Here is a 27,792-nt window from a genome sequence, read left to right on the forward strand (position 1 = left end):
GTTGCGGTTAATGCTGTACAATAAGATGCTGGGAATACTATTGTTTTTTTTAAATGCACTGCTTACCTCCAACTTCAAAGTGAACTTGAACTCAAGTATAAAACATTTGTTGTGTGTGTGTGACAGAAGTCAGTGTGTATTTTGTAGAAGTAATCAGCAAAAGCAAGACTAATTTTTAAGCAATTGTTTTTAACTTGATGTTCAAATTACTGACTTTTCAAATTACTGTATAGCATTAATATGAGCAAAACTCCAGTTGATGTTCTGACCGTAATTTTAACACCCTGAAATCCAGATGAAGAAAGTATATGTAATGCTCTGTTGAACAAACAAACTGCAGTGATATATTGTGGCCTTGATATTCAGTTGACAACCCCCCGCACACAGACTGTCAGCAAGCGGAACTAAATTACTGATGCGGTGCAGCATAGATACAGTTTACCCCAGTAGCTCATCAGTGTTCTACTTCAACTTTTTTCTCTATCAGACAGTAACTTGGTGCATCAACTATGTAAAGGTCTGTTGCCCTTGGCCCCAAGGCCCATCGACCGTCTTGTCGGTTATGATTGGCTGGGTGCTTTGTTGCTTCTTACGCTTCGCTTGAGTAGAATAAGTAAAGAGAATTTCAATCAAAGTGGAATATATCCCCTTGTTGACACTGGGCTCCAGAATCAATAGGCAGTCAACACTTTAAGCTTAAGTTGGTGTGCTTCAGGGCAACCAGTGCCTCATTTCTCAAAACACCTTGGTCCCTCATACTGACACAGGGAGCTAGCTCCTCCATTTGTAGTGCTTTAATTCTTTAGCTTCGTACATTGTTGCAGCAGCTGAGGCTGATAGGCCAGACCTTCACTGACTCTTATTTTTTCTATCAGAAAAAGGGCAATCAATGTTTGTGTACTGTATATGGTACAGTATCTACTATGTAAGCACAATGTCCCATTTACTTACTCATTCACAATCCACCCACACTATGAGTGAGATCTGGCAGAAAAGTAGTAAGGATATGGTTGCAGCATGGAACATTTTTCGTGACTGACTGACATTCTTACAACTTGCTCTTTTTTAAGTTTTGTAATAGTAAGTTTAGCCCAACCTGTATAAATGAGTATTCACTTTGGTCAAATACAGAAGAGAAAAGCAAGCTGACAGACAAATATAGGCAACCCTAATGTGTTTCTTTAATGTTAAGTGTGCAATATATTTCCAGGCTTAAGCTGAGGGAGACAGACTGAGGTGAGTGAACAACTTCTTGTATACAAGCTAGTGCTGAACCCAATATATACTGTTACATGTAATGTAAATGAATGGGATCATGATAAGGGTCTAAGAAGACGTTCCTCCACAACCTCTACATTGACCCTTTGCCTGCTCTGCTTTCATTCTGACAATGAAAAATGGCAATTACTCTTTTTGAGTAGATTCTCATCAATATCAATATATAGCTGATGTACTTTTAAATAAAAAGTAACACATAACTCATAAGTCATCCTGACTTACCAGACTTACCATTGTCGAAGGCCAGGAATGTGGCCTCATATATGTTGTTTTTGACATACATGGACTCTCGGTCGAGCAGGGCCATAGTGGTGATCTGACCATTAGTCCTGTTGATCTTCAGCCAGTTAGCTGGATCTGATAGCTTGGAGTATCTGTAAGTGCACATGTAGACAAAGGCAGGGAGATAGAGAAAGAGAGAAAATTAAAAAAAAAAGAATCCTCATGGAAATATACAAACACACATCAATCATCAATCAATCGGTCAATCACTCAACCAATCAGTCAATTTTATTTAAAGTGCAGAATCACCATGCAGCATGTTCCCAAAATAGTTTTAAATTAATTAAAATTAAATAACCATATTAAAAACACAACAGTAAAGGGTTGTTAAAAGGTAATGGACCTGACTATGTTCTAAGGTAGGCTATAATGAAGTGAATAAAGGTAGTTTTCAGTCTCGATTTAATGATTACAACTGCATGTGCTTCTTTAATATGTAATGGGAGGCTGGTCCAGAGATAAGGGGCATGGCTGGCAAATGCTCTGAAACCAACTGATTTTATGTAAACTGAAGGAATGAGCAGGAGATCAGCAAAGAGGGAACGAAGAGGGAGTGCTGGTGTATATGGCATAATTAGCTCAGGTAGGTAAGGTAGTGCAAGTCTATGCAAGGCCTTATCAGTTAAATGAAGAGCCTTAAAGTTAACTTGAGTTTGCACCGGTAACCAGTGAAGAGAGATGAAAAATGGTCTAATTTTCTAGTTTTTAATCAATGTTCTAACTGAAGACCTATAGTAGCACAACTAGGGCATCCAGAGAAAAGGACATTATAATAATTAAGTCTGGAAGGAATAAATGCATGGTTTAAGGTTTCAGCATCACACATTTTGGCAATGTTACTAATATATTACTACTATGAAAAAATGCTTTATATGAGGCTGGAATGTCAGATGAGAATCAAAAATCATACCAACTCTTTTGATGGTTGAGCAATAATACAACCAACAATGTTAACACTCAAATTCTCATACAAATGTCCATATGTTTTTTCAGCATTTACTTGCAAAGCATTCATGCCATCAATAGTTATTTAAAATGTCTGATATATTTCTGATAGATGTCACTGTGTGTAAACCGAGAGGGGCATGCTGAGGTAGATGTGACAGGGATGTGGTGTGGTAGGGAAACAGGTGGTGATATTATTCAGCATGAAGTGAGAACCTAATTCCACATATTAACTTTTGCAGCGGACTGTTATTTGAATCCCAGCAGCTCTGAATCTTTTATTTGTTGATCCAAAGTACCCATTATCAGGTTGAATGTTCATTACCATAATAAGCAATAGCAGCCAAGCACCTTTGAAATATTACAGTGACATGGAGAGCGGAACATATGTTCACAGAGCTTATCATAGCAGCAGCTCATTAGCATGAAGACCGATGAAAACCTGACAACTTTCCTGCTCTTTGTACCCACACAGTAGTCACAGCAACTCTCACAGTCATCACCGGTCGATACATCAACGGAGTGGAAAGTGACAGCTGCAATTAAAGTCTATGAATCCCATTAACAACTATGACGAGTCTTAACTACAGCCTGAGCGGAGGAAGTGCTTCTCTGTTCGTCCTAATGAAAAATGGTTAATTGTGGACAAGCGAGAAGTCACATCGGTAGGTAGATAGTCAGCCTGTCACTGTAATGACAGGCAGTGGGGGTGAGAGTCGCAGACAGACAAGGGAGAGAAAGAGAAAGAGAGATCAGAAGTGTGTATCTGAATTTAAGCATGGTCTGTAAAAAGCGTGATGAGGGGGAAATGGGGCTTAATTAAAGCAGTGCGTTGGAGGCTGACACTATAGTTAGCAAGAGCCTCACAGGCATTGAGAACACTAAGTCCATCTCTGTCTAATGACACACACTGCTGGACTGGTACATACTTAGCAAACAGCTGAATTACACAGACAGAGGACATGCTGACAGGCTGGAACACCCGCTATCATATTTTTTTTTCCCTACTTAAAAAAACAAAAGAAAAACACACACAGAAAGAGAAACCAAATGAAAATAAATACAATTTCCAGTGAAAGAGACTGTCATGCTATGTTAGTCAGGATTTGATGCTGCCTCGCAGGTTAGATTGTGGTGTTTGGGTGGCATGCCTGGCGCTCTCATTTCTCTCTTGTGCCAACAAGTTGTCACCATCTGCTGTCTTCCTCTGCAGCTGGCAGAGCAAAGTGCACATGAATATGTCTTAATATACTTGTGAGGACTTGCTCCTGACAAGACTCACGCCAAACGTAACCCGGAGTACTAACCCCAATGACCTCCAGCCCACGCTTAACTTATTTTTAAACGCGCTACTAATTTATTTATTTATTTTTGAAATACTCATTTGCTTTCTTGCTGAGAGTTACATGAGAAGATTGATATCATCCTCATGTCTATTTGGTGAATATGAAACTAGAACCAGCAGCTGGTTAGTTTAGCTTAGCATAAACACTGGAAACAGGGGGAAACAGATAAAGAAAAATATCACAAAATCGGCACTTTTGTTTTTTTCAACAATTGTTGACTATTTCTTGGCAGTATCATCCTGGGGTGTCCTTTGGTTGCGTGGTAAACTCATAGTGATGACAAGATCCCTTGTAAAATCCAAAATTGTCGTTCTTACATGTCAGTTTTGAATCGCATAGACAAATGACATCTCATGTGTTAATTAGGGGGCTTTAAAGGAACTGAAATAAGATCAACCGAATTAGGGAGTATCCCAAAATCCTTAAATCCTTAAATCAAGCCCCAAACTAACAACTTTGGCGGTAAAGACTAACAAACGAATGGCCTCACGTCAAAAAAAGTCTCACTAATTAAAGCTAATATTCTAGAATTAACTAGGGCAGAAATATAAGAACTCACACACGCAAACAAACACACATAAATTTGCTCTTGCTGCCACTTAAATCACAGTTAACAGGAAAAATCAGCTGGCAAACTGCCTCACATCATCTTCTCTTCCCTAGAGGAGCCCACAGAGAAAGATAAAAAGCGAGAAATTCAGAAACATAAGAAAAGCCGAGCTGGCTCCTCTCCCATCTACTGCTCACTCACACGCAGGCCTTTTATCCTCTGTGGGTGCTCGTGTGCATGCTCGTGTGCATTTTGGGAGTCTAAGTTTGTGCATTTCGGTGTCTATTGTGTGTGGGGGTTCAAGCGAGGTCATCTAGGGAATACAGCAGCAGCAGCAGCAGAGATGAGACTGTCTAAGCATGAGCTGAGCGTCTGCTGGCAAGCTGCTTTAGTGAAGACAGCAGTTCTGAGCTCCCATCAATAACAGACACACACACTGACGGAGAAGAAAGTGAGAGGGTCAGCGGGAGCAAGAGAGAGGGAAGGATGAGAGAAACGAGAGCATAAAAAAGAAGTTATTTCTCTCAAGAGGCATAGGAGACCACTTAGTTTGCATGACATTACTTTTTAGGAGAAGAAACCTGAGATGCAGATAATGTTCTCTCTATATATGTGTACATCTTGCACTACCTCCCCCTCACTATTTATTCAGTAATATTTCCACTGGGTTTGTTGGTGGAAGAGGCCGTCTCACTGACATTAAGAAAAATCAATCTCTTTCATTGGAGCTGGATATGGGGTGGAACGATGCCATTGGATCTCAGTGGGCACGTGGGAGTTTCTGTTATACAGGGTCGATGCCTGGATGGCACGATGCCCACTGTGTGTCACCCCAGTTAGGAAGGATGGAAGGAGGGATCAATGAGAAGGAAAAGAAGAAGATAGGGATCTAAGGAGGGCAGACAGACAGTGTCCAGCTCATTACAGGATGACCTCTTCACACCAGTCGCCAGGCAACGAGGAGGTAACCGGAGCCTATTCTGTGGGCGGGGGAGCGGGGGTCAGTTGAGAATGTCACAGAAGAGAGATAATCTTTGGAGAAAGCGCTGACCACTGTATGGGGACACAAATATTCAGTGGAATATACACCAAATCTGTGTTGAAAATATTAGATATGTCTCATGATGTATGAATGTCAAGTAGCTTCAGAGGAGCTTCAGGCTTGCCTCGGACAACTTCATTATAAATCCTTAACTGTCTTTTCATTTAAAGACAATACACAACAGCTGGTTTTCAATATACAGGTGAAGAATGCAGTTGGTAGCATGAGCAGAGATTGCTGTCATATTGTAGCTGAGTGTGCTCTACAGGAAGCATTATTAAAATGAGAGTAGGTCAAAACCTGGTATGTGGCTAAACCATGTGTGAATTGCTGGAAGGCTTTTCAGTTTGCATGTCGCCTGTGTATCATCATTTTTAACATGTTTGTTTTTACTGTACGTTTGTTTCTTTGTTTAGTACGTTACGTACAGTAATTGTAACTCAATGTGCTGTACATATAAAAAACATTAAGAATATTCTCTGGTACTGGTGCTGTTGTAAGAAGGGTTGAGTTAAGATTGATTTTTCATAGGTTTTATATATTATTTCACTTACCCACAACCTGAAAGATAGCTTTAATGCAGTAACGATCTAGTTAATCATTAATGCAGAGTGTATATTTCCTCAACACAGTGTGCTTCATGTGTGTAAATGTATTTGATTTACTGCTTTTATTTCATTCACCATGAACACGGTAGTGCTTTAATTTCAAAAGATACTAGATGCATGTAACATGTGGAAATTGACAGGAGGTTACACTAGTGACGGGGAACAGATCCTCGCAGTTGTCTACATTTGCATCTCAATGATCTCTGTCATTGTTTCGGCTTTACAGCCCATATGTTTTGGTTCACTCTCACCTATTTTGTGTTTTGTTGTGTCACTTTTTCGCACTATGAGTACTGATACATCACACTAAGTAAATACTGAGTGAACCCTCCATATTGAGATGTCCTTAGTACCTGACAATCTGATGGATGAAGTGGTCAGGGTCCTGAGCAGCAAACACAGTAAGAGTGGTTCCTGCTGGGACACCCTCCTCAAAGCGGATCATCTTAGGGTTGACAGGGAAAACGGGCGGCTCGTTCACATCCTGAACAGAGATGGTGACTCCTGCTGTGGACTGGAGAGATGACTGGATGCCACTGGCCAGGTGTGCCTGGTTGGACACCACCACGGTCAGCATGAAGGCGCGGTTCATCTCAAAATCCACCGGCTAAAGAAGAACCAATGAGTTAGGGGAGAGGAGAGAGATACAGATGACTAAATAAGAAGAGATGGGAAGAAAATGAGTATGGCTGATTGCAAGATTAGCTCTAACTGTGTTACAATTGGATAAAATTACATAATCAAAAACAATGTGAGAGTGAAGTACTCAGTCATCAGCAGCTGGCACTTCAGAGCAGGTGGAAACATACAAGATGCAGAGCACAACTCACGCTGAATAACAATGGAAAACGACACACTTTCAATTTTAAAAAGGTAAATATGATGGAGAAGTTAACTCTTCACTCTCACCTTGATCACTGTCAGCATGCCCTCATTGGTAATGGGGTTGGTGCGGATGGTGAAGTGTCCGGAAGGGTCCCCGCTGACGATGCGGTAGACAGCGTTCCAGTTGGGGCTGTGGGGCTGATCCCTGTCCACCACTGTAAGGTTGGTCACCACCACATTAACCTTATTCTCTGGCACCTCTCCAGAAAACTATAGAGTGGGACGAAGGGAGGAGGCGAAGAGGGAGAGAAGGGAGGGGAGGTGACAGCGGGGAGGATGGGAGACATAACATTACGCTGATGTTGTTCCAGGAGTCGGCTAATGCACGTTAATAACTTGATTTATTGAGACTTGAAGCTTTTTGCTTGTGCCATCATCAATCTTTTAACATTTTCAGTAATTGCTGTTACGAAAACAAACTGCTTTTTTAGGGTCATGCCAATAATGCTCATTACATTAAAACATGAATGGAAAGTGGTAGTTAAACAAATGGGGAATTGGAAAGATAGGAGAGGGAGAAAACAAAAGCAGACAGGAGCAAACGTATTTGTTTAAATGTGAATAATAGAGAATCATATCTTCCATTATGTTAATGTAGTCCCTTATTCCACGCTATGTCTACTCATGTGAAACTCCTTATTTGAACTAATGGATTTGTTCAATTAAGTGTTTACCCATTTAATTTGGATTCTGTGCATTCACCAAATCTCAGTCTTAATAAGCAATTAGATAAGTACTGCAATTAAAGCAGCGGTAGGAATAATCTTTGGCTAATGATCTTCATTATATTGCAATCTGAAACAACTCCCCTCTGAACTAACTCTGGAGGAAACTTGGTGACAGCTGCAGAGCCCGCAGAAGAATTTACGGCGCAATAGGATACGTGTCCTTCTCTATAGGGATTTATCTAGCTACAGAAGAACGGGCACTCAAAGGTATACACACAAAAACACACATACACACACACACACACACACACACACACACACACACATACACTCGGGCACACACTAAAAGCTCTCATTGTCAAACGATAATCCGTGTTTCCTCTTGTGAAGCCTTAACTTGTTTATGGAGTGTGTCTGCCAGCTGCTGTTCACTTTAATGGCTTCATCATCGTGGGATTGAAGCAGCGTCCAAGCCACCCGATTCCTCTCTTCCTCCTTCTTTTCTCTCCCTCCCTCCCTCCTCCCCTCCTCTTCTCTTATCCCCTGCAGTACAACCAGGCTGATAAGCACAGAACAAATTAAATATGCACTCTTAGTCTCTGGTGTGTGGGCTCCTCCATTTCCTTTTCACCCCGAGCTTTAGCACAACACCAACACAAACCTTCCAAGCTTTTTGGCCACGTTGTCAGACAGCCAAATGGAATATGCTCTCTCAGAGGCATACACAATGGCGCTGACTATAGGGGAGGGTGCTTCCAAAATGGCAACTCTTTCTAAAAATGCAATGTGGACCCATTGATAAGACACAAGAGACACAAGCTTTGGGTTTCTGTAGGATTTTGTAGTTGTAAAGAAGGAGTGGCACAAATAAGATTCAACTGTAGGTAAAACAGAGCCTCAGTTTACTTTGAATGCAAAATTCAAAGCATGCAACTTTAAGTATGTTACAATATATAACAAAAGCTATTGTCAACATGACAGATTCTGGCTTTACGTACAAATGTTATGCGCTCTGCCTATTTAAACAATTAACAATGGAACCTTTATTGCAAATCTTGGGAACAGTGTGAAGTTTTTCAGCAACATTAGCTAAAGACATTTTCTGGAGGCCTGCAACAAGACGAGAACAATTAAACAAATCCCGTCTTTTTGCTGGAAATGAACAGTTAAGACTTCTTAAACAAAATGTTTCTAAATCTTTTGGCTTCATAGTGAGGCTAGTTATAGGACAATGGTGAATGCTAAAACATAGTATAACAGTAACATACGTGGAGAGGAGTCACACATTAAATGACCTGATTCAGTCATGTCAGTTACAAAATAACATCCAAGAGCCAACACTGGCCACCTTAAGCTAATGATCATACCAGATCAAGTCCAAGTTTGAATGTGTCATTTCCTCTTTCAAATGTTACAAAGTGTCTTTAAAGAGCTATGTAATCTGAGATAAGGACAAAAACTGAGGACAAAATTACTTTTATGACTATAACTTTTAACACCATTAAAAGCATAGGCATCACCAGTGACCACTAGGTCTTACTGTAATAAACACAATTCAGATAATATAGGGTCTCTTATGCTGCAACTTCCATTTATTGCTTTTTTACATTCCAAACTGTTTAGACATAACTGGTCCTCTGATATTTGAGCTCCAATCAGGTCAGGGGAAATTAGTGAGGATACAGTGCTGTATAGACCCCAAATCATTTCAGAAAATTAATCTACATGAAGGTGTGCTGCACAGCAGGGGAAATCTACTACCGTCTTACTGAAAACTGACTCAGCAGATGAAAATGTTGCCTTTTAGATGACAGAGCTACAGCTCAACATGACTAAATGAGCTCTTACTCTCCATCATATAGGGTGCTGAGGACAACATCAAAAGGGTTATGACAGTATTACGAGGGAATAGATGTCCCAAAACAGACTAACTCTGTTCTGACAGACATCAGTCCACTTTCAGATAGCTGCTATGTCTTCACTGTGGTGTAATAAAGAGATAGTTAATGTCAACAGGTGTCTATCTTCAAGTCATTTTTTTTTGTTTTTTACAGACATACCTATCTGCATTTTTCCTCACAGCCCCTGCTCCTTTTTAACTCAAAGTCATGGAGTGGGAAGCAGAGGTGCACGTTGAATGCTGATAATCTCAGGCACCACAACTCTTTCAGTTATGTAGAAGCTGCAGCTCTACAGGTGAATCACAAATAGTGCTCTATTCAGATCTGTAAGCCTGTGTGTCTGGGAGTTTTTCAACTAACTCTCTAGTTCCTCATCATTATTCGGTGAATGACAAACCACTGGGTACACTTTTGCACGGGTGTTATACACTTGATTAAATACTTTATTAGCTAGATTGTGGCAAGCACCGTTGTCTTTTTGTTTATCACATAATGATGAACATGGCTCTAGCACAGCCCATTCAGGCCTGTGTGGTGAAATGAATAAAACATTTGGGGGTTTTTTTCAAATTAGATGCAATATATCAGCTTGGTTTACGCCCCCCCTCAAGCAATTTCACTTAATTAACGTGCTTATGTTTTCTCTATGCCTCCTGTAGAGAGCAATGAATTCCGCTTGCGTCTGTCATACACAAATAATTACTGAACTGCTCCAAGTCTAGTTGCTTGTGTGGGAAGCAAAAGATTGACAATCGACAGAGAACAATTTCTCCGTCGTCTGTGTCTAAATGAAGAACATCATAAACACATTTTTATTCTTTTTTTACACATTTCTGCCTTTGAGTCATAAACCAAAATGTGGTCATAACTTGTTTCCACCAACATGCTCAGGCAGTCAATTATTCATGAGCTTGGCAGGGAGAGTAATGGGTAAGGCCCTATAGACGTGAAAAAAGTGACATTTATTTCAAGGTGTGTGAGCATACATGTATGTGCATGTCTACTGTATGTGTCAAAGACATATGTTTTTTTGTGTGTCTATTGAAGCAAAGTGTGGCCTTCACTTTCTAGCAAAAGAACTGTGGTCCAGAGCTCCTCCCCAGTGTAGAGCGGTGACGGAGCCAGCACCACAGACGGGGACAGAGCAGTTCTGAGTGGAGCAGCAGCCTTGTTCGGCGAGCTCTACCCCTGACAGCTGGGGAGCTCTTATCAGAGCATGCGGCTGGAACTGTACTGGCATGCATGCTGACGACGGCCCCGCCGAGGAGACGGGGATCACAGTGTGTGACGCTGACATACTGCTTGCTCTGCCTCTGAGCTCTGCTGCAGACAGCATCTGTCTCTCTCTGGAATCTCAGAAATCCACATAAAGAGAAGCTCCAATCCTGTAGGTCTGTCAGGCTGCGGTCAGCATTTGATTCTATTCTATGACCAGGCTGAGAGAATACAAGCTATAAATGGGGAGAGGCACCCATTCATGCAGCACGCAGACCTTCTGTTTACAATTGATGCTTTACTTGTCAGTAACCTCTCATAAAGTAACCCTCATTCTCTGAAAAAACAAACAACTCTCAACTTAATCACACCCACACACTGCCATGGGAAAGTAGGCCAGCTGTGGCCTGGCTTCCTTTCAGACAGACCAGTGTGGAGGTATCAGGGACCAAGGCCAGATGCCTGCAGACAAACCATGGCCACCAGAGGCCCCGCTGGCTGGGAAAACATAGAGATGGAGTGAGGAGAACCCCTCCCATCATCAAAACTCATCTCAAACTCACTTTCAGTCCCAGTTTCTCTATTTATACCTTTTCTGTCCCTCCATATATTATTCTTAATCTGTCACTGTGTTGTCTATTTTTGTCTCCTTATGTATCCATCCTTATCCTACATCTCTGTCAGTTGTTCCCCTCATATCAGTGTTCTCTGAAGATATATTTCAGTAGCGGTACATGATTATTGTCTTTGACAGGGACCAGAAAATGTATTTTGCCAGCATTGTCTGCTTGGAGATCTGTTGAGCCGATTTTGTCTACAAATAATAAACCATTGTGTGTTGTATGTAGTATAATGGCTCTATGGGACACTGGAGACACATAGAGACTAAATGAGCAGTTGTTAAAATGGCAGTCACAGGTTCAAACCCTGAGTCTGATGTGCTCCTTACAATGAATAAAATATATGTTGGGGGGGGGACTCACCGTTCTGACTGTCAGTTCTGGAGGGTTGTCGTTGATGTCGGTAATGGAGATAAGGGCCGTGGCAGTGTTAGACAAACCAAAGTTCAAATTGCCTTCCATGTCGGTGGCCTGGACAATGATGGTGTACTCAGACACTTTCTGTAGAGAGAGGCAGAAAGAGAGAAAATATGATTAAAGATCTGTATATCAAACTTTCTTAAATTTTCTTGTACATATATATTTATGTGACAACGGCATATTGAGTCATATGAGTGAAAGACTGCATGAATGAAATTTCTCCAGCTCCCACTCATACAAACACACTTTCCTTCTTTTCACAGCTGCCCACTCACTGGAGCAACAGAGTTACTTGAGTCTGCTGAGACACCATATTTGGTCAACATCAGATAGCAAACAGCACACACATACAGTACACTGACACGAACAGTCATACACAGAGTAACAAAGAGGGAGAAATGTATTGGTAAAAGGCCCATCCATTAATGCCTAAAAGTCTTGGCTTTCCTCTGTGGGATGAGACCTGGATCATCACTCATTTTAATGGAGGCGCCGCCACTTTAAGAAGCGCCACAATGCTGCAGATAATACCAGGAGGTGAATGGGCCTTATTTAGTCCAGTTACAGTGAGGGGCAGTCGCCCCTGAGTGTACTGCAGCACCAGCTGAAATATTACAGAGCCATGACGACAGACACCATCAAACACTAGGCTTTAGACACAAGTGAATGAAACAGCATTTAAAACAAAAAGGCAGAGAGGGAGAGAGAGAGAGAGAGAGAGAGAGAGAGAGAGAGAGAGAGAGAGAGAACATCCACATCACAGGATGGTGGCTCTGTCCATGGTGCTGAAAGTTCAGTCTGTCCTCCAGACTCACCACTGGAAGGAAAACTGGGTGTGTGTATGTGTGTGTGTGGAATTCCATCCTAACCAATCCTAACAGTGTAAGCCTCCCTCTGCTTTGTGGTATTTTTCTCTGCCTATTAATCCATTTGGCTTAAGCCTTCAGTGCGACAGTGTGCAGAGAGGGAGACAGGGAGAATGGACGTCAAGGACAGGCCAGTGTTCTGTACCGCTCGGAGTTTGCCGCTTTGTTCAATCTCCACATTGCATCCCATCAATGGTCTTATATTTGTTTGTGGCTAGGCTAGTTTTGCTGCATTCACCCTGGGGTCGCACTTTCTACAGACTTGACAGGCAATGGCGTGATGTAAGGGGCTGCCTAGGGAAACAAGAACAAACCCAAGCAAAGGTCTATCTGTAGATAAGTGAGTAATTGCTTTGCTTAGGTGGCATCTTTGCTTTTTTTATTTCTTTGAGTCGTGGCTTTTTTTTCTCATCTGGTTTATTGTGTGCTCTTTGCAACTCCCACTTTGTGCTTTTTTCAATCTCTTGCTTTCTTTCTCATTGCACTCTCTGCCTGTCTGTTCTCTATCTATCTCGCTTACTGTCTCTCTGCAAGTCTCTGTATCTCTGTATCTCCTCTCTCCCTCCCACTCTCTTTTTTTCAGTTGTGAAGGATGCAGTTGATTGTTAGATCAGTCAGACCATTGAGGCCAGTTAAAACACCCAGCAGGAATCATTTAGCATCTCTTGAAGTCATTATGAAGTGCACAGACATGTTAATCTGCACCAAACCAACCCTATTAATGAAAACTCAATACTGGCTGCCCTTTATTAGACTCATAATGAAATATCAATACCATCTCCCCTCATAGAGCGCTTCAGTAAATAGAGCCTCCAATGAATGTGTCTCTCTGCAGACTCATTTAGATCCGGTCACATATATCACTCTAGAAATAGCACCAGATGGCTGTGGGAAGCTAATAGGCCCGAGCTTTGATGGACGCCTCTTTCTTTGGTCAGGTGAGGAGAAATGACTGGAGCTGAGCCAGCAGGTGGAGCTCTTACACAGTCGGGGATGTGGCTGATGCATCCCTATCCTGCAGGGTTATATCACTCATCTGAGGGTAGTTGGGAGTTTATGGACCTTCTATTGCACACACACACATCCGCTGACGCTCCAGTGAGCGGGAACAGGTGGGACATTTAGACACTGACACACACTGGGTACACACCAAACACACGCACAGTCAGACGCACTCTGCCTGTCCAAAAGTGGCTGCCCGAACAAGCCAGTAAAGACTCTCTAATGAGTCCTATAGAAGTGCTGAACAGAAAATCTCTCTGTTAGATTAGAGTCCAGCGTTGGCAAGGAATACAGCATCTTGTCTCACTACTAACAGCAAAAGACCAGACTCCCTCCAAAGGCCTTGAACCTCACGTACTTAATCTGCAGACGCTGAAAGTCATCAGAGGCCACAGACACACCTGTACACAGAGCTTTGCCAACCATAAAACCCAATTCCTTTTTTCATTGGGACTAAATTAGGTAGTCTACCATCCAGGAGGCTGAAGGGAAAAAAAAGGAAAATGGCCTCAGGATATCAATGTTAGCTACTCAACAAGTCATGCCAAGCTTTTTTTGTCCAGGACAGGTGGAAAAAACCTGGCTGCTCATGGTTTTTACTCAAATGGATTTGTGCTGCAGTGAGACTTTGTTAACAAGAACAAGGTAGGGGGAATAATGGTCAGAACTGGTAAGGTGATGTCGAACAAGAAAATGGAGAGGAGTGTTTTTCTGGCAAAGCATTCACAGTGGTGAATTAATTATACCCGTGAGCTGAATGTGCGTTTTTACTGGCGTGCTGTAAAGGGCCACTCAAAGAGAATAAAGATGGAAAGGCCAGGTGAAAGAGAGAGAGAGGGAAAGAGAAAAAAACTTGGTCTTTACTTGTTTCCTTTGTGGATTGTGTTCCGGCCTGCCAGGCTCCTACTAGCTACAGTCATTAGCTTGTCACTTGCAATCTGTCTCAAATGGCCCAGCACTCACGGCGACCAGCTACCCCCCTTTTCTTTCAACTACACTCTCTCTCCCTCCCTCTCTCTCTCTCTCTCGCTGACCCTCGGTGTCGGTGACCCTCCCTACTGTTTCAAATCAGGGGAGATCACTTCAATTACATTCACCAGGTCCAATTTGATGCCATTTGATTCAATTCAATTAGTTTACAGCTGAGTTCAATTCAGCTGAATCTATTTCAGTTCACTTCACTTAGACGTCAGTGTTTACAGCACAGTGCTGAGCCAGTAATGGAAATTACAAGTCATGTACTTCCACTTAGGGAAATGCTGCCTGAAGTATTAAACACGGCTAAAGTTATTTTCTATTTTCACATATTTTCCCAGCGAGTCCCAAAAATGCAGAGAAGTCAGTTTTATTTCCATCTTTATCATCCATCCCTCTTTCTTTTTTATTCCTCGCAGGGCTGCTCCCTCAGGTTGGGTTGAGGACACAAACAGACTAACATTACTTTGTACAGAACACAAACCAGCGGTAACTTACTGCAAGCAACGCACTGTTTGCTGAAAGCTTTTCACTGAGACCCATTGTACAGGCAATCACTCAGATACGTAGGTAAATCCGAGATATAAACTCAGAATCCACTTGATTAGATACGCCTCCACATTTACCCAAACAGCTCAGAGTCACATACTGGATAAATAAAGGCTGTGAGTCACATATGAATACAGCTGCTAAAGCATGAAGACTGAGCAAGAGCTTAATTGTCTGACTGAGCATTGCAATACAATGGACAGGACATGATTGAGCAAATATGAGCATGATGAATATGCTGTTACCAGACTTTCTGGCTCCAGCATGTCTCAAAGAGATATAAAGTAATGCCAGAGAGCAGGCAAACAATCCTTAAAAAAATCCAAAAAAGTCAGAGAAGAAAAGGATACAGAACAAAAATGATGTGTAGAAGACACCTTGTTACGCCTTGATCTCCTACAGCAGCATATCATGTCAAGTTTCTTCTCTCTCATCAAAGAAGACAAAAGGAGCCTCAAGAGGCCATGTGATTCCCTGAAGCTGGGCAAAACACCAAAATACTTTGGACGTTTTGTTGAATCAAAGCCTTTAACAATAAATCCTATCTCAAATTATATCTTAGAGAGGGTTCTGTGAAAGGTTAACTTAACATATTGAAAAAGGAGCCATAACATTCGAAATGCACTGGATTGGCCCTGTGAATCTATTTCTTTTACCTTTTGAGAATTAAGAATACCTATAATCCAGCAGGAGTGAGAGGGAGGATATTTGGACAATGAATCAGCATCAATCGTCTTTCTAACAAGGTGACGGAAGCTATAACAGGAGCGAGAGAGTCAGAGACATCCTGAATAAAGCTGTGAATGTAATATCTGGTGTGGTGCTAAAAATCTTTCATTCCTTTAACTTACAAAAGGAAATAGAAATACGTGCATGAGGATTGAAGGGGAACATCAATCACATGTAGGAGGAACATTGTTACAGTTTTAGAAAACCTGCAAACCTACACTTGCATTGTATGAAGGAATGCTTGCACAGATAAGGATGTTATGTATGGAGCATAATGGTCATCTGGTAGCTCCTCTTTCAAATCATCCTCCCACTAGGTAGCATGAATTATGCAGTTGGACATTTGTTGAAATATCAGGTGAATTTGAGTGTAAACGGATAAGATTAAGCCCTTAAAATAATTGGCTGGTATCAGACTTATCTATGGGTGTGTTCATGGCTATACAGTGTGGATATTTTCTTAGCTCTCTTTATTGAATGTTGGCCACAAGCAATAAATATCCACCTACATGCGTCAATACTCTACATTCAGCAACCCGCTCACAATCCTCTGATGGCTTCACTGTCTGGCTGCTAGAGCACGGATGCAAGTTGGCGAGTTAACATAACTCAGCGTCTCTTAGACAATAAAAGCCCCAGGCCCATTTAGGATGCCGGCACTCGTGCCTGATTCCCCAGTCAGACACTGCATATTCTAATAGTGCCAGGTTGTAGGCACTCATGTCCTTGAGGCAGCCCAGGCGATGTCCTAATCGACGGTGAGACAGTCTCACGTAGAGCTGGCATCGGCCGTCGGACAGCCTGGCGAAGAGCCACATCACACCATGCCACACCAGACCGTTCCAGTCCAGGGCTCATGGGAGATTGAGACAGCCTGGGGTAATGAAAGACAACAGCTCTGCCTGCCAGTACAGCCGCTGCCATGAAGAGTGGGTACAAAGGGAGAACATCCTCGCCAGCTGTGGCACCCTGACATCTTCAGAACCTGCTTAGGGTTTAATCTCTTTTTTCAGACACCTGCAGCACTGGAAATATGCTTCATTAGAAATGTTCTTGATCAATTATTGACTGATAGGAGAGTCTATTTTTGGTAAAACATATGCGCAAACATAGACAAAACTGTATGATCATAACCCCAAATACAAAACCCACATCCGCATTCAAAGAGCCATGATACTGCAAAAAAGATTAAGATGTATAAAGTCAAACACATGTACAGTTTACAGCTTAGCCCTACTAGTTGACCTGTGAGCTGGAGCACGTGGAAGCATGTGAGGTCAGAGGAGAAGAGGGGTTGCGGGCGCTGAGTGAGGGAGAATAATTGGTATTCAATGGTGTCAGAGGTAAGTGATACCAGGCTCACCTCCATGTACCCCCTGGTCTCCTCAACACGAGAGAACCTGCTTCACCCCTTAATTAGCACATGAATATTCTAATTAGACACCAGCACGGCGGATGAGGATGAGCTGAAGTGTATGAAGAAGCGATGGGAGAGGAGACAGAGGATATATTTGCTGCATAGATGAGGGTGCATTGTCTATACAGTGAGGATGCATATTCATGTTTTCATGTAGCAGCATGTGCACACAGTACTCGGCTTGCATGGATCCAGCGTGACACCTGGGATGGCATTTATGATACAGGCACGCTTTACTGCGCATAAACAACAAACGTACAGTAACTGCATGGGAGTATGTGTACGCAAACATGTGCCAATGTGTCTGAGTGTGTTTGTGCGCTTGTGTTGATGACCTTGACAGCAGGTGGGTGAACTCCCAGGTGTGTCCCAGTTTTAGTGGGAGGATCAGAGGCAGGTGGGACTGAGCCTGGCTTGATGTGTCCAGATTAATGAGCTTTCCTTCACTCACATCAGCTGCTACTGCTGCCGCATGGGCCAAGCTGGAAACAGGGACACAGAGCTGGCCCGCATTCACCAGACTCATTTATATTGTCCTACAAATGTATCACGCTGTCATGCATTGCCAACGCCGAATACATTTTGGATAAGGAACGAGCGCTTGTATGTTTTTATTCTTCCGGTATCAAAATCTGTTTTTGTTCTAGAGACTTTAACCATAATTATCCTCCCAATACGTGTGCCTTAGTGTTGGTAAAATCCAGTTTTAAGTTGTGCCTGGCCGGGTTTAGTGCTGAGAGGGACCAGTGGGACTTCTCAGAATATAAACATTATGGGATACACTCAACAGTGCTTTTATGTCTGTAGTAAAATCAGCCAACTAAATTACGAGGATGAGATTATCCTCATAATGGTGGCATATGAATTTGAGCGTTTCTATGATTTTGCTAGTTGTATTTTTTTTTTTTTTTAAGTCTTGCACGACAGAGACACAAGGGAACATCTGTGTGTATGTGTGAAAGCAAGGCTGCATGATGAACAGTCTGCTATGAAACACTACTGCCCACAGTCACCTGATGTGGCTTAGGATAAACAAAAGTGGACCCTGTGTGACCTCCCTCATTAGGAGAATAAGATGGAAGACGGAGAAGGGACGAAGTGTGTTGCGGTCGTGCTGGTGTGTGGGTTGGCGAACAACTACAGCAAGCAAAAAAGACACACACATACACACACACACACAGACACACAGACACATAAGCGGTGGATGAGGCAAAAGAAAAACAATGAGGAGAAATCTCCCTTGACCTCGCCAGCAGAGAGGTGTTGGATTTGCGTGGTCATTATATTTGCCCTGAAAAACATCAGATATTAGCCGGTCATTTATATTTATACACACTAAGAAAACAAGTAAATGGCTATTTTTTTTGTCTTGGTTGGTTTTATTTAACTTTTTTGTGGCTAAAAGTGCTCCTGATTTTGTTAAGGAGTAGTTATATCCAGGGATCGTACTGGGATCGTTTTCAGGATAAGATATTTATTTTGGTTATTTCATAGACTGGTGCATCCAAGAAAATAGTACAGAAAAGATATTGTGTTTTCAACTTATACTAAAATAATGTTGAGATAATTGCTTTTACATGACCAGTGAAATATAATTTACTTTACTTACGTTTAAGTTCATTACTCTTTTTTATCATTTAGGGAATTTAATGTCCCCCTCCAGTCAAAAATGTGTTTTTCATCTTATTCCATCAATTGGATATTTGAGCTTCACTGTGCAGAATTATGTATGTGCACAGATTGACCCTATAAGGCTGTTTTCAGTTTGTTCGGAGCCAGAAACTTGAAGCCTCCAGTGCACATACACACTGGAAATGGACTTTTCAGTGAAATGATTGGTACATTTATAGATTCTAGGTTCTTAATGAAGTAGACAGACAAGATGCAATTTATTATTCCAGGAAGAGGATGTTCATATGCTCTAATACACGTCTGGAGGGGATCTTTAAGGATTTGGTAAGGGGATTACTTAGGCAAGTAATAACCAAAATGGATGGAACAGACAAAGACACGTCAGTGTTTGTGGATGTCTGGGAAACATCATATTGCACTAATTTACATGTATTGTAGGTGACATGCATTTGATTGATTTGACGTCTTTCCACGAGGACACAAGCTACTGTGAGGCAACACCCTGTACCACCGCTCTGTGTGTGTGTCTGAGTGTGTTGTGGGTCTCAGCAGAGTGGCTCTGTGAAATAATGGAGTGGGTGGGACATGGGGGAGCAGGTCAGTGGCTGTGACCAGACAGTGAAAAATCATTTACACATTATGTATTACCCCCTTAAAATAGCAGTTACATTACTGGTAACTTTACTTTCATTACTCAACTGTCAGCTCTCTCAGAGGTGACTTTTAAACAATGTCAAAGCCTCCACACCCACATCATCTGTGTTTAATATGTGTAGAAAAAGAAAAGAAGACATTATTGTTTAACAGACATCTGGCCTACGGTTTGGAGGGATCATCCACAGTGACTGCATGAAGTCCTGTCCTCTAAGTGAAGGTGCATTGTTCTCACATCCTCCATTTCTGTACTACACCAACTGATTCCTGAATGTAGCCTTAGTAGCGAGCAGGTAACATTAGCAAGCCAGCGTAGAGGACACAACATGTAAATAAGACAACTTTGGAGTTCTGGAGTTACATTTCTCCTCTTCCTCCAACTCCTGAACCAACCAAGCAAGCACTACCCAAACAAACTGTTATCAACCCTCCATCGAGATTGCATGTTGAGGATTATTAGCTGAGATGTGATTACTAAATTTCAATATGGAAAAAGTAATTATGTTACAAAGTATTGCATTAGTGCAACACTTTAATCAGAGTAAAAAAGTCAAGAATACAGACTCCACATGTATTTATTGTAATGGAAATGTCCTCTATATGTGTATTGTGTTGTCTACCAACAGTCAGGACTTAAAGCTGAGCTCCAACAAGATGCAGTTTGGAATAGAGGAGGTCAAACTCATTTGGCATTGGCCTAAATTAACCCCTGGATTCAACCAAAACATTTTACCTTGTGATGGTTTAAGAGTGGAATATCTCTTCAGTAAGTTGTTGAAAGGTTAAGGCCCAAAATGTAAGACATAACAACAGTTAACCCTCACCTCTCTGTCCAGGCCGGCTGCCACTGTAACTATGTCTCCGGTCTCGCTGTTGATGGTGAACATGTTGGGGATGGGGCTGTGGGGTGTCTGCGAGAGGATGCGGTAGCGAACCATGCCGTTAGCTGTGGTGGAGTCGTCCGAGTCGCTGGCTGTCACCTGCATCACAGACGAGCCTGCGGAGAAAAAGTTAGTTAGCTTGAATGAGTAAAAAGAGAAGTAGAGTGAGCACTACAGGAGGTCAAGTTGGGAAAAAAGCAAGACAGAAAAACTAGTAGGCAGCATTCATTAAAATAGAAAGATGTGTTTTTTAAAGTCCTTGGCACACATACTTTTGGAACTTCATCATAACGAGGGTTTCCTGTAAGCACATTACTATTAATGAATTTGTATCAAAAAGAAGAAAGGGGGCGAAGAGAAAACCCATTTATATACATAGAAACAAGTCAATCAGACTTTGTAAATTGCTGTGACATTCTCTGTTCTTTGGCAAAGAACTTTTAAAGAAGGACTATTAGAGAGCAGAGTACAAAAACACAAACAAAATCTGTTAAATAAGCCCCTATTTTTAAGCTGTGCTGTTTTGTCCTCCGTATATAGCCAAGGCGGTCGCACAAAGTTTCCACCTCTGCAGAGTCCATTTAGTAATGAGCAGCGTTGGGTCTTCTGCCATTTCCACCATCCATTATTTCAGCCTTCAGCGGGACCGTGGCTGCCCTTAATGCTCCGATGCTCTCTCCCTATTTGTCTTAGAATCACGGATAAACACTGCCATTTAAGGCAGACAGCACAGAGGTGGTGAGGCGGAGGCAGTGTGTGTGTTTGTAATGTGTGTGTGTCTGTGTGTGTGTGTGTGTGTGCGGGTAGGTAGAGAGTGTACGTAAGTCGGCATTTCCTAACAGGTCCACGTGTGCATCTGTATGTATGTGAGTATGTCCTCACAGCACGTATTAGGCCCTGTGTCCCTGCATCTTTCCTGAGCAGAATTATTGATTTGCACGAGTTTGTCAGCTGGGCTCACAAATGCGACCAGGCAATTAGGAGCACTTTGTGCTGGAAAGAGGAGAGATCACCTCGCCTCTCTCACAGGGTTCTGTGAAAATGTCACTTTCCATCAGGCAGCCATTTACAGGCTGCTGCTGCTGAGAGAAAGACTGTCAGCTCACAGGAGGAGGACGGCAGAGAGACGAGACGGCTGAAGTGCTAACATGCTTGAACAAGAAGACAGTGTAACTAGAGAAAAACTTAAAAGGAAGGGACAAGGACAGAGTTGAAGGGTGAAACGGAGACAGGGGGGAAGCAGAGAAAAGGAGAAAGGGTGGTGATTATAATGTCTACATGGAATGCCTTGTCTAAATTAATGGGAAACCTGTAATTTTGACAACATTTCTGATGGATTTCAAAGATATACCATAGTTTTCATGTCACGGTAATGCATAAGCACTCTGGTTGCCTCAGTGGGCATGACGACGGCAGGTGGATGACATGCTGAGCAGGCATTAAACCTAAAATGTTCAATTATCACATTGAAAAACCAATCAAAATTAGTCTGCAAAAAACATGTCCTCTATGATTTACTGTACAGCAGAGGTAAGAAAATCAGATTTTGCTTCACCACCTTCCAAATCACACATGTAAATGTCTTAGCCAAAGCACGAGAAGTGCTGGATTTGAGCAGACTCGGCAGTCCCCCCGTGGGTCTGAGCAGATACAGGTGTCTCCATTGCCATAATTGGGTCTAGATGGCACCATCATTCCTGTGACAGCCTGCATGGACAGGATAATTGTAGCCAAGAATTCTATTTCAAACTTCATTAAGTTTCAAAGCAGGATTTGTCACTTTGTCCAGCAAGGAAAAGAAAAGGGTCTAAGGAAAGACAGGAAGAAGAAAAACAATTACTGCTACTCCATCGAGGACAGCGTCAATATATAATCAACCTTTCCAGTCCCACGGGGAGGGAGAGGACGTGATGTTGGATCACATATCAGCGCTGCTACCTTTCATTTCAGTGTGGAGGATTCAATGATATCATGATAGCCCGCCCTCAGATCCAAAGAGGGGTGGCCATGCCTGAAAGGGTTAATCTCTGAGCCTGTTTAATTCCTCTTTAATTTGAACACTAATTCCAAATCCTAATTGCTTTTCCGCCAAAATCGCTGGAGCTGAAAATTTAATTGGTGGCAGGCACACATATTGTTGGCCATTTTGTTCACGTGATTCGAGCTCACCGGTGAGGTCTATCTGCTGCCTAAACATTAGTCACCCAGAGTCAACATCTGCCTCCCAATTAGAGGGAAGTTTGGGGAAAAAAGAGGAAGATGGATAGAGATAGACAGACAGGAAGAGAGAGAGAGAGAGAGAGTGAGAGTAGAACCAGGAAGATAGACACGAACAGATGCAAAGTTGAGGAGGAAATTGCAAAGTGGAAATAGAAAGTGAAGATTAGAATAGAGGTGAGATGGTTTATAAAGACCACTAAAAGCAAAAGTACAAGGGGAAAGCAGGAAGCGAGAGGGCATGGGATGGACTGTTTAAGTGGATAATAACTCTCATCAGTGGAGGTAAGATAGAGGTGGCCTTGTAAAGGGAAAGAGTGGCAGTGAAACAGCAGATAGAGAGCGAGGAGAAGTAGGGGTGGAGCAGTAAGGTAGGTAAGAGACAAGGTTGAAACCTGGTGAATCTTTGGGGAAATGATGAAGGGGGCACAGCGTTGGAACAAAAGCCTCTAATGGAGCCCACTGCTCTCTGAGGACACAAGCCAAACCATTCAAAACCAGCTACTATGAAAAATAAGGGCAGAAAATGGCATTTGGACCTCAATGCAAAGGCCAGATCAAAGGCATGGGACTCTTTTTAGAGCCCTGATCCTTCTTAGTGAATGATGGTCTTGTCCCTGGATCCCTACCTGCTTACTCTTATTCAAGGTCACAAAGGCTGAAGCTTTTTCCAGTGTGACAGGCAGACAGCTGGCCCTCCTCAAGTCTAGTCTATCAAGCTGAAAAGCAACAGAGTGGCTGAATATGGAGAGTTATCTCAATTGTCAAGGATTCCAGTTGCAGTAAGAGTCTTGTCATTTTCTGTATAGACTGGCTGCTGGAACATTTTCAAAGCAAAAGGTGACCACCCACGGTCCTTTATCATAGTTCTCCACTGATTTTACACTTACTGATAGTGATTTTAATGGTCAGTATTGGTCAGTACGGCTCAGCCTGCAGAAAACTGTTGTGCAATGTCTTTTGTGGAGGAGCTTTAATATAAAGATAATATAAATACCAACAAAATGCCAGAAAATAACAGGTGACCAGCTGGGTGTCGGACTGTGCTGGGAAACTTCCTTATTAAAAAGAAAGTCTGTTGAAAACTGGGTTCATCTTGAAAGATACAGGCGTTTACAGGGGTTCGAATTGCATTATGGGAAGTGTATGATTCAGTGTTTTTGGAGCTTGGCCCAGTGTCTAGTGTTGGCTAGTCTCTTTCCCAAGTCTCCCAACTTTATGGAACAGCGATACTATAAAAAAGCATTTAAACAAGCAAAAGAACATCACAAGAGACGTTGATAAAACTTCTCACAGCAATGTTGGCAGAGGCTCAGAAGAAGGAGCCATTTTGGAAGTCCCTGGCTACAGTCTCATTCATTATCTTCATAGACGATGCTACATGACTCAGAGTTGGAGCACTTACACTGCTTGAATTGGCTTGAAATTTTCCCGGTTGAATCAGCAGTACATAACATGAACAACTGTGGTAGAAAATATCTGGTTCTTTGATGTGGGTCAATTTTAGATGAATCCAGCAACTATGGTACAATGTTTTGTTCATACCTGCAACAACAGTTAAAATGTGCCTCTGATTGGCTATGTCCTTAACATAAACCTACAGTATTTTTAGACTATCCAGAAAAATCCTGTGTTTCTATGTTCATGAACATTGAGGTTATTACAAAAAGACAACTTTTATATCTCACCAGCTTCTGGATCTTAGTGTGTTTCCTCATAGAGAGTTAACTTCATTTGACTGTATGAAAACTGAAGAAGTAGATCTTGGAGTATCTATCTCTTCACTTGAAAGGAACAAATTAACACCTGAGCCTTTTTGATAGTAGTTAGTGAGGTTTGATGAGATTTTGAAGCATGCCACTTACGCTTTATGACAAAACTCCCTGAATGACAAATGTTAGAGGAGCAGAAGCTTATAGGTATAAGTGGCAGGACTCTTTATAACACCTGCAGGTAAAATAGTTTCTTTGCTCCACATGAATATCTTGTCATAACGAACTGAAAGACGAGTCAAAAAAAAGCAAACTGTCACAAAAACGGTCCTTCATATAAAGGCAGCAGTGCTAAGCCTCTGTGTCAATAGAAACTATTCATGTGACCCTGATTGACACTATGACACTGTACATGTCGATATCATAAGCACTTGAGAAGCACTTGTGGGTTACTTGCTCACGCAGTCTAGGTCCAATATCCTGATAGAAATATTTTTCTTCCTCCACCTCTACTCGCCTCGATCACTCCATATCTCCCTTCCTGTGCTTATCCCTAATTAACCCCCCCTAGGCAAAACAGAGAAAGTCTCTCACATCTCTCTCTGCAACTGCTAGCACAACTCTTCAGGAGACAGGGGGAGAGAGAGAGAGAGAGAGAGAGAGAGAGAGAGAGAGAGAGAGAGAGAGAGAGAGAGAGAGACGCCTGTCCCCCCTTGGGAGGGCAAATCGACTGTGAGAGAAGGCACTCAGCGGCTGGTTTTGATCTTGCACTCTCATTTCAGAAGGCCTTTTTGATAAAGACGATCCATAAAAGGGAACAACTTGCTGTCAGAGTCTGGGAGGAGGGGGAGGGTAGGAAAAGGACAGGACATCACAGGGCAGATGTTCTAAGTACACGGCAAACTCAGAACACAAGTACTTTCTGAAGAAGTCACGCCATGTCGACTAATCTTCATCTGAGCCCACTTAACAAAACCCAAGGAGTGTCTCATGTCACGGTCTTGAAGATTTTATAGAGCGTTAGATCATTTCTGTGACCTCAGTTGAAAAAGCAGCAGTGTTTTATGCATTTTTATATTCTACGTGCGTGTGCTGCATGTTAGCTTCAGCTTATGGCTCTTGAGCCAGAAGCTACAGGTGAATTATTTTTATGACACCGAATGACGAGAGCTACTAAAAGAACATATTTGCACACCTTTAATAGGTTTAGCAGGTTTCCAAGGATAATCCTCCAAATTACAGACTGAATCCTATTTATTCCTCATTAATGCCAACACTAGAACTGAATTTGATCAGATAGCTCACTTTGTTATGTACTGTTTTGTTACGTTTGATTACCTGCACAAATTAAATTCTATTAGTCACAGGTTCGTTTAGTGTTGAGCAGGGGCCTGGTGGCAGAGAGTGACAAATGAAGCCGTTTCAAACCGATCCTGGCTGATGGTTTGATCGGATCTCTCACTACGTAACATCTGGTGACGGTGATAAGGGTGGTTCCCTGTAGGTCTCCCTCTTTGATGGCTTTCACACAGTGTTAGATGGAGAGATGTGTTGTAATGCTTCAGAGAACCTTTCACATGTGGGTCTGTTGATACAGAATGTGATACTACTACAGCGTAACTCCTAGTATTCCCTGTTTGCTAGGTATTGAGAAAAAAAATGTTATATCTTATATAGCTGATAGTTCCTGATTTTTAATGGGTTACTACGAAAAGCAAAGGTTTGTTACTATTACACAAATTTTCACCGAGTTACAAAGGGGCTGTATCATGCACCTTAGCACGTGCATATGTCTACTTTTATATTCTGCACTATCTTTGCAATAGAGCAGTTACAGTTCAACTCATTTAACTTATACTGCAGCTCCTCAGTTCCACCTCTTGTCTAAAAAAGGCAGTTTTAGCCCCGATGAGACAATTCTGGCTAACTTTTTCCACTATAATATAAATTAGAAATATTTTACACATTTTAAAATAATTTGGACAATTTCTTCTTTATTTCATAGAAATTGTGGAATGAAAATGTTTCACCTTTATTAAGTGAATAATTTCAACTTAACTCTAGTAGCATTTATTTAAGCAGATCATTTTTTGCAATTTCTTTTTCGACATCTATGCTGCTGAGACTTCTGTCACCATGCCCATACAAGTGAAGCCAGTAAATGTAGTTAGTAGTTCAGTAACAGAGAAAATGGGGGTTTTGATTTGTGTGAAGTGACCAGAAAATACATTTTATGGCACTTAATGAGTTTCATGATAGAACTATTGAATTGCTTATTACCCTGAAATTTCATACAAAACATTGTACAATTGGAAGCTTGTAAAATATTCTCTTTGTTTTTTCTACACATGCAGTGAACAGCTACAACAATGTATTGGCAAACCCACAATGTGATTGTAACATTGTGCTTCATTATGTAGATCTGGATATAATGTTTGATGTGTCACCAGTGCTCTGACCTGCTGTGGTCAGTGGAAGACAAGAGGATTGAGATATTCCAGGAGCATCGCTGCCCAGAGCAACACCTGTCAGCTGCAATGCTACAGCAGGTTTCAACACAGCACCTGTTGCCAGAATCATCACCTGAGGTAACACCCTCTGGGATTTTCTCAGCCTTTCTTTTCCACAGAATGATCAAAACCACATGCAAATCCTGCATGTACACTGGGGATCTCTGAAGCACAGATCACTGCATTGTGACCTGGTGGGTCTTTTGATAACCACTTAAAGTTTTGATTCATGTGTGACATTAAGCTTACGTAAAAGCATATCACAAGCATTAAATAAAGGACTGACAAAAGAGAAAGAAATTAATATTATAATGGCGTAAGAACAAAGGAGAAGTCAGGACTGAAAGACAGAGAATCTAGAGAATCTGAGACACTCCTGTGCCAAAAATAAGTGCCTCAGATTTGTCTCTATTCCTTTCATTCACTGTTAATATTTTTGGTTGTTGCCGTAGGTTTAGTGAGTCTATGCAGCAGAGTTTCTGCTGTAAAGAAAGGCACATACAAAAGAGTTTAGTCGAAGAGAACTGACATTAATTAATATACCTTACCTCGAGTGCACACTTGGCTCTTTATCCCTTTCTCTAACTGCAGGGCTGCCGGGTATAAAAACTGACTTTAGCAAAACTGTGCGGCACATCTCTTGAGGTCTAAACTGGGTCCATTATTGGTAAGTAAAATATTTAACTGAGGGAGGATATATTAAAGGCTTACATGGGCCAGAAAAGTATCAAGTGTCTCTTTGAACTGACAGCACCAGTCAAAAGTCTGGACGCTTTCTCATTCAAATGAATGTGAAGATGTGTCCAGACTGGTACCGCTCGCTGAAGATGAATCGCAGTCATTCGTTTTCTTCGACTAAACAGCCAATTAGGCCAACGCAGCATTGTA

The 27,792-nt window shown here is 41.9% G+C and overlaps 1 protein-coding gene across 1 annotated transcript in view; it reads right to left on the bottom strand.

Moving 5' to 3' along the window:
• cdh4 (cadherin 4, type 1, R-cadherin (retinal)) overlaps positions 1-27,792 on the bottom strand; it is a 190,590-nt gene that overhangs the window by 6,003 nt on the left and 156,795 nt on the right. The window contains exons 8-12 of the mRNA XM_053315209.1: positions 20,409-20,581; positions 11,704-11,841; positions 6,961-7,146; positions 6,405-6,658; positions 1,501-1,652 (exon numbers count right to left, since the gene is read on the bottom strand). Of these exons, the coding sequence (XP_053171184.1) occupies positions 1,501-1,652; positions 6,405-6,658; positions 6,961-7,146; positions 11,704-11,841; positions 20,409-20,581 (903 nt within the window). The remainder of the gene's footprint in view (positions 1-1,500; positions 1,653-6,404; positions 6,659-6,960; positions 7,147-11,703; positions 11,842-20,408; positions 20,582-27,792) is intronic.

This window comes from Scomber japonicus, chromosome 3 (assembly GCF_027409825.1).
Source record: "Scomber japonicus isolate fScoJap1 chromosome 3, fScoJap1.pri, whole genome shotgun sequence".
Lineage (NCBI taxonomy): Eukaryota > Metazoa > Chordata > Actinopteri > Scombriformes > Scombridae > Scomber > Scomber japonicus.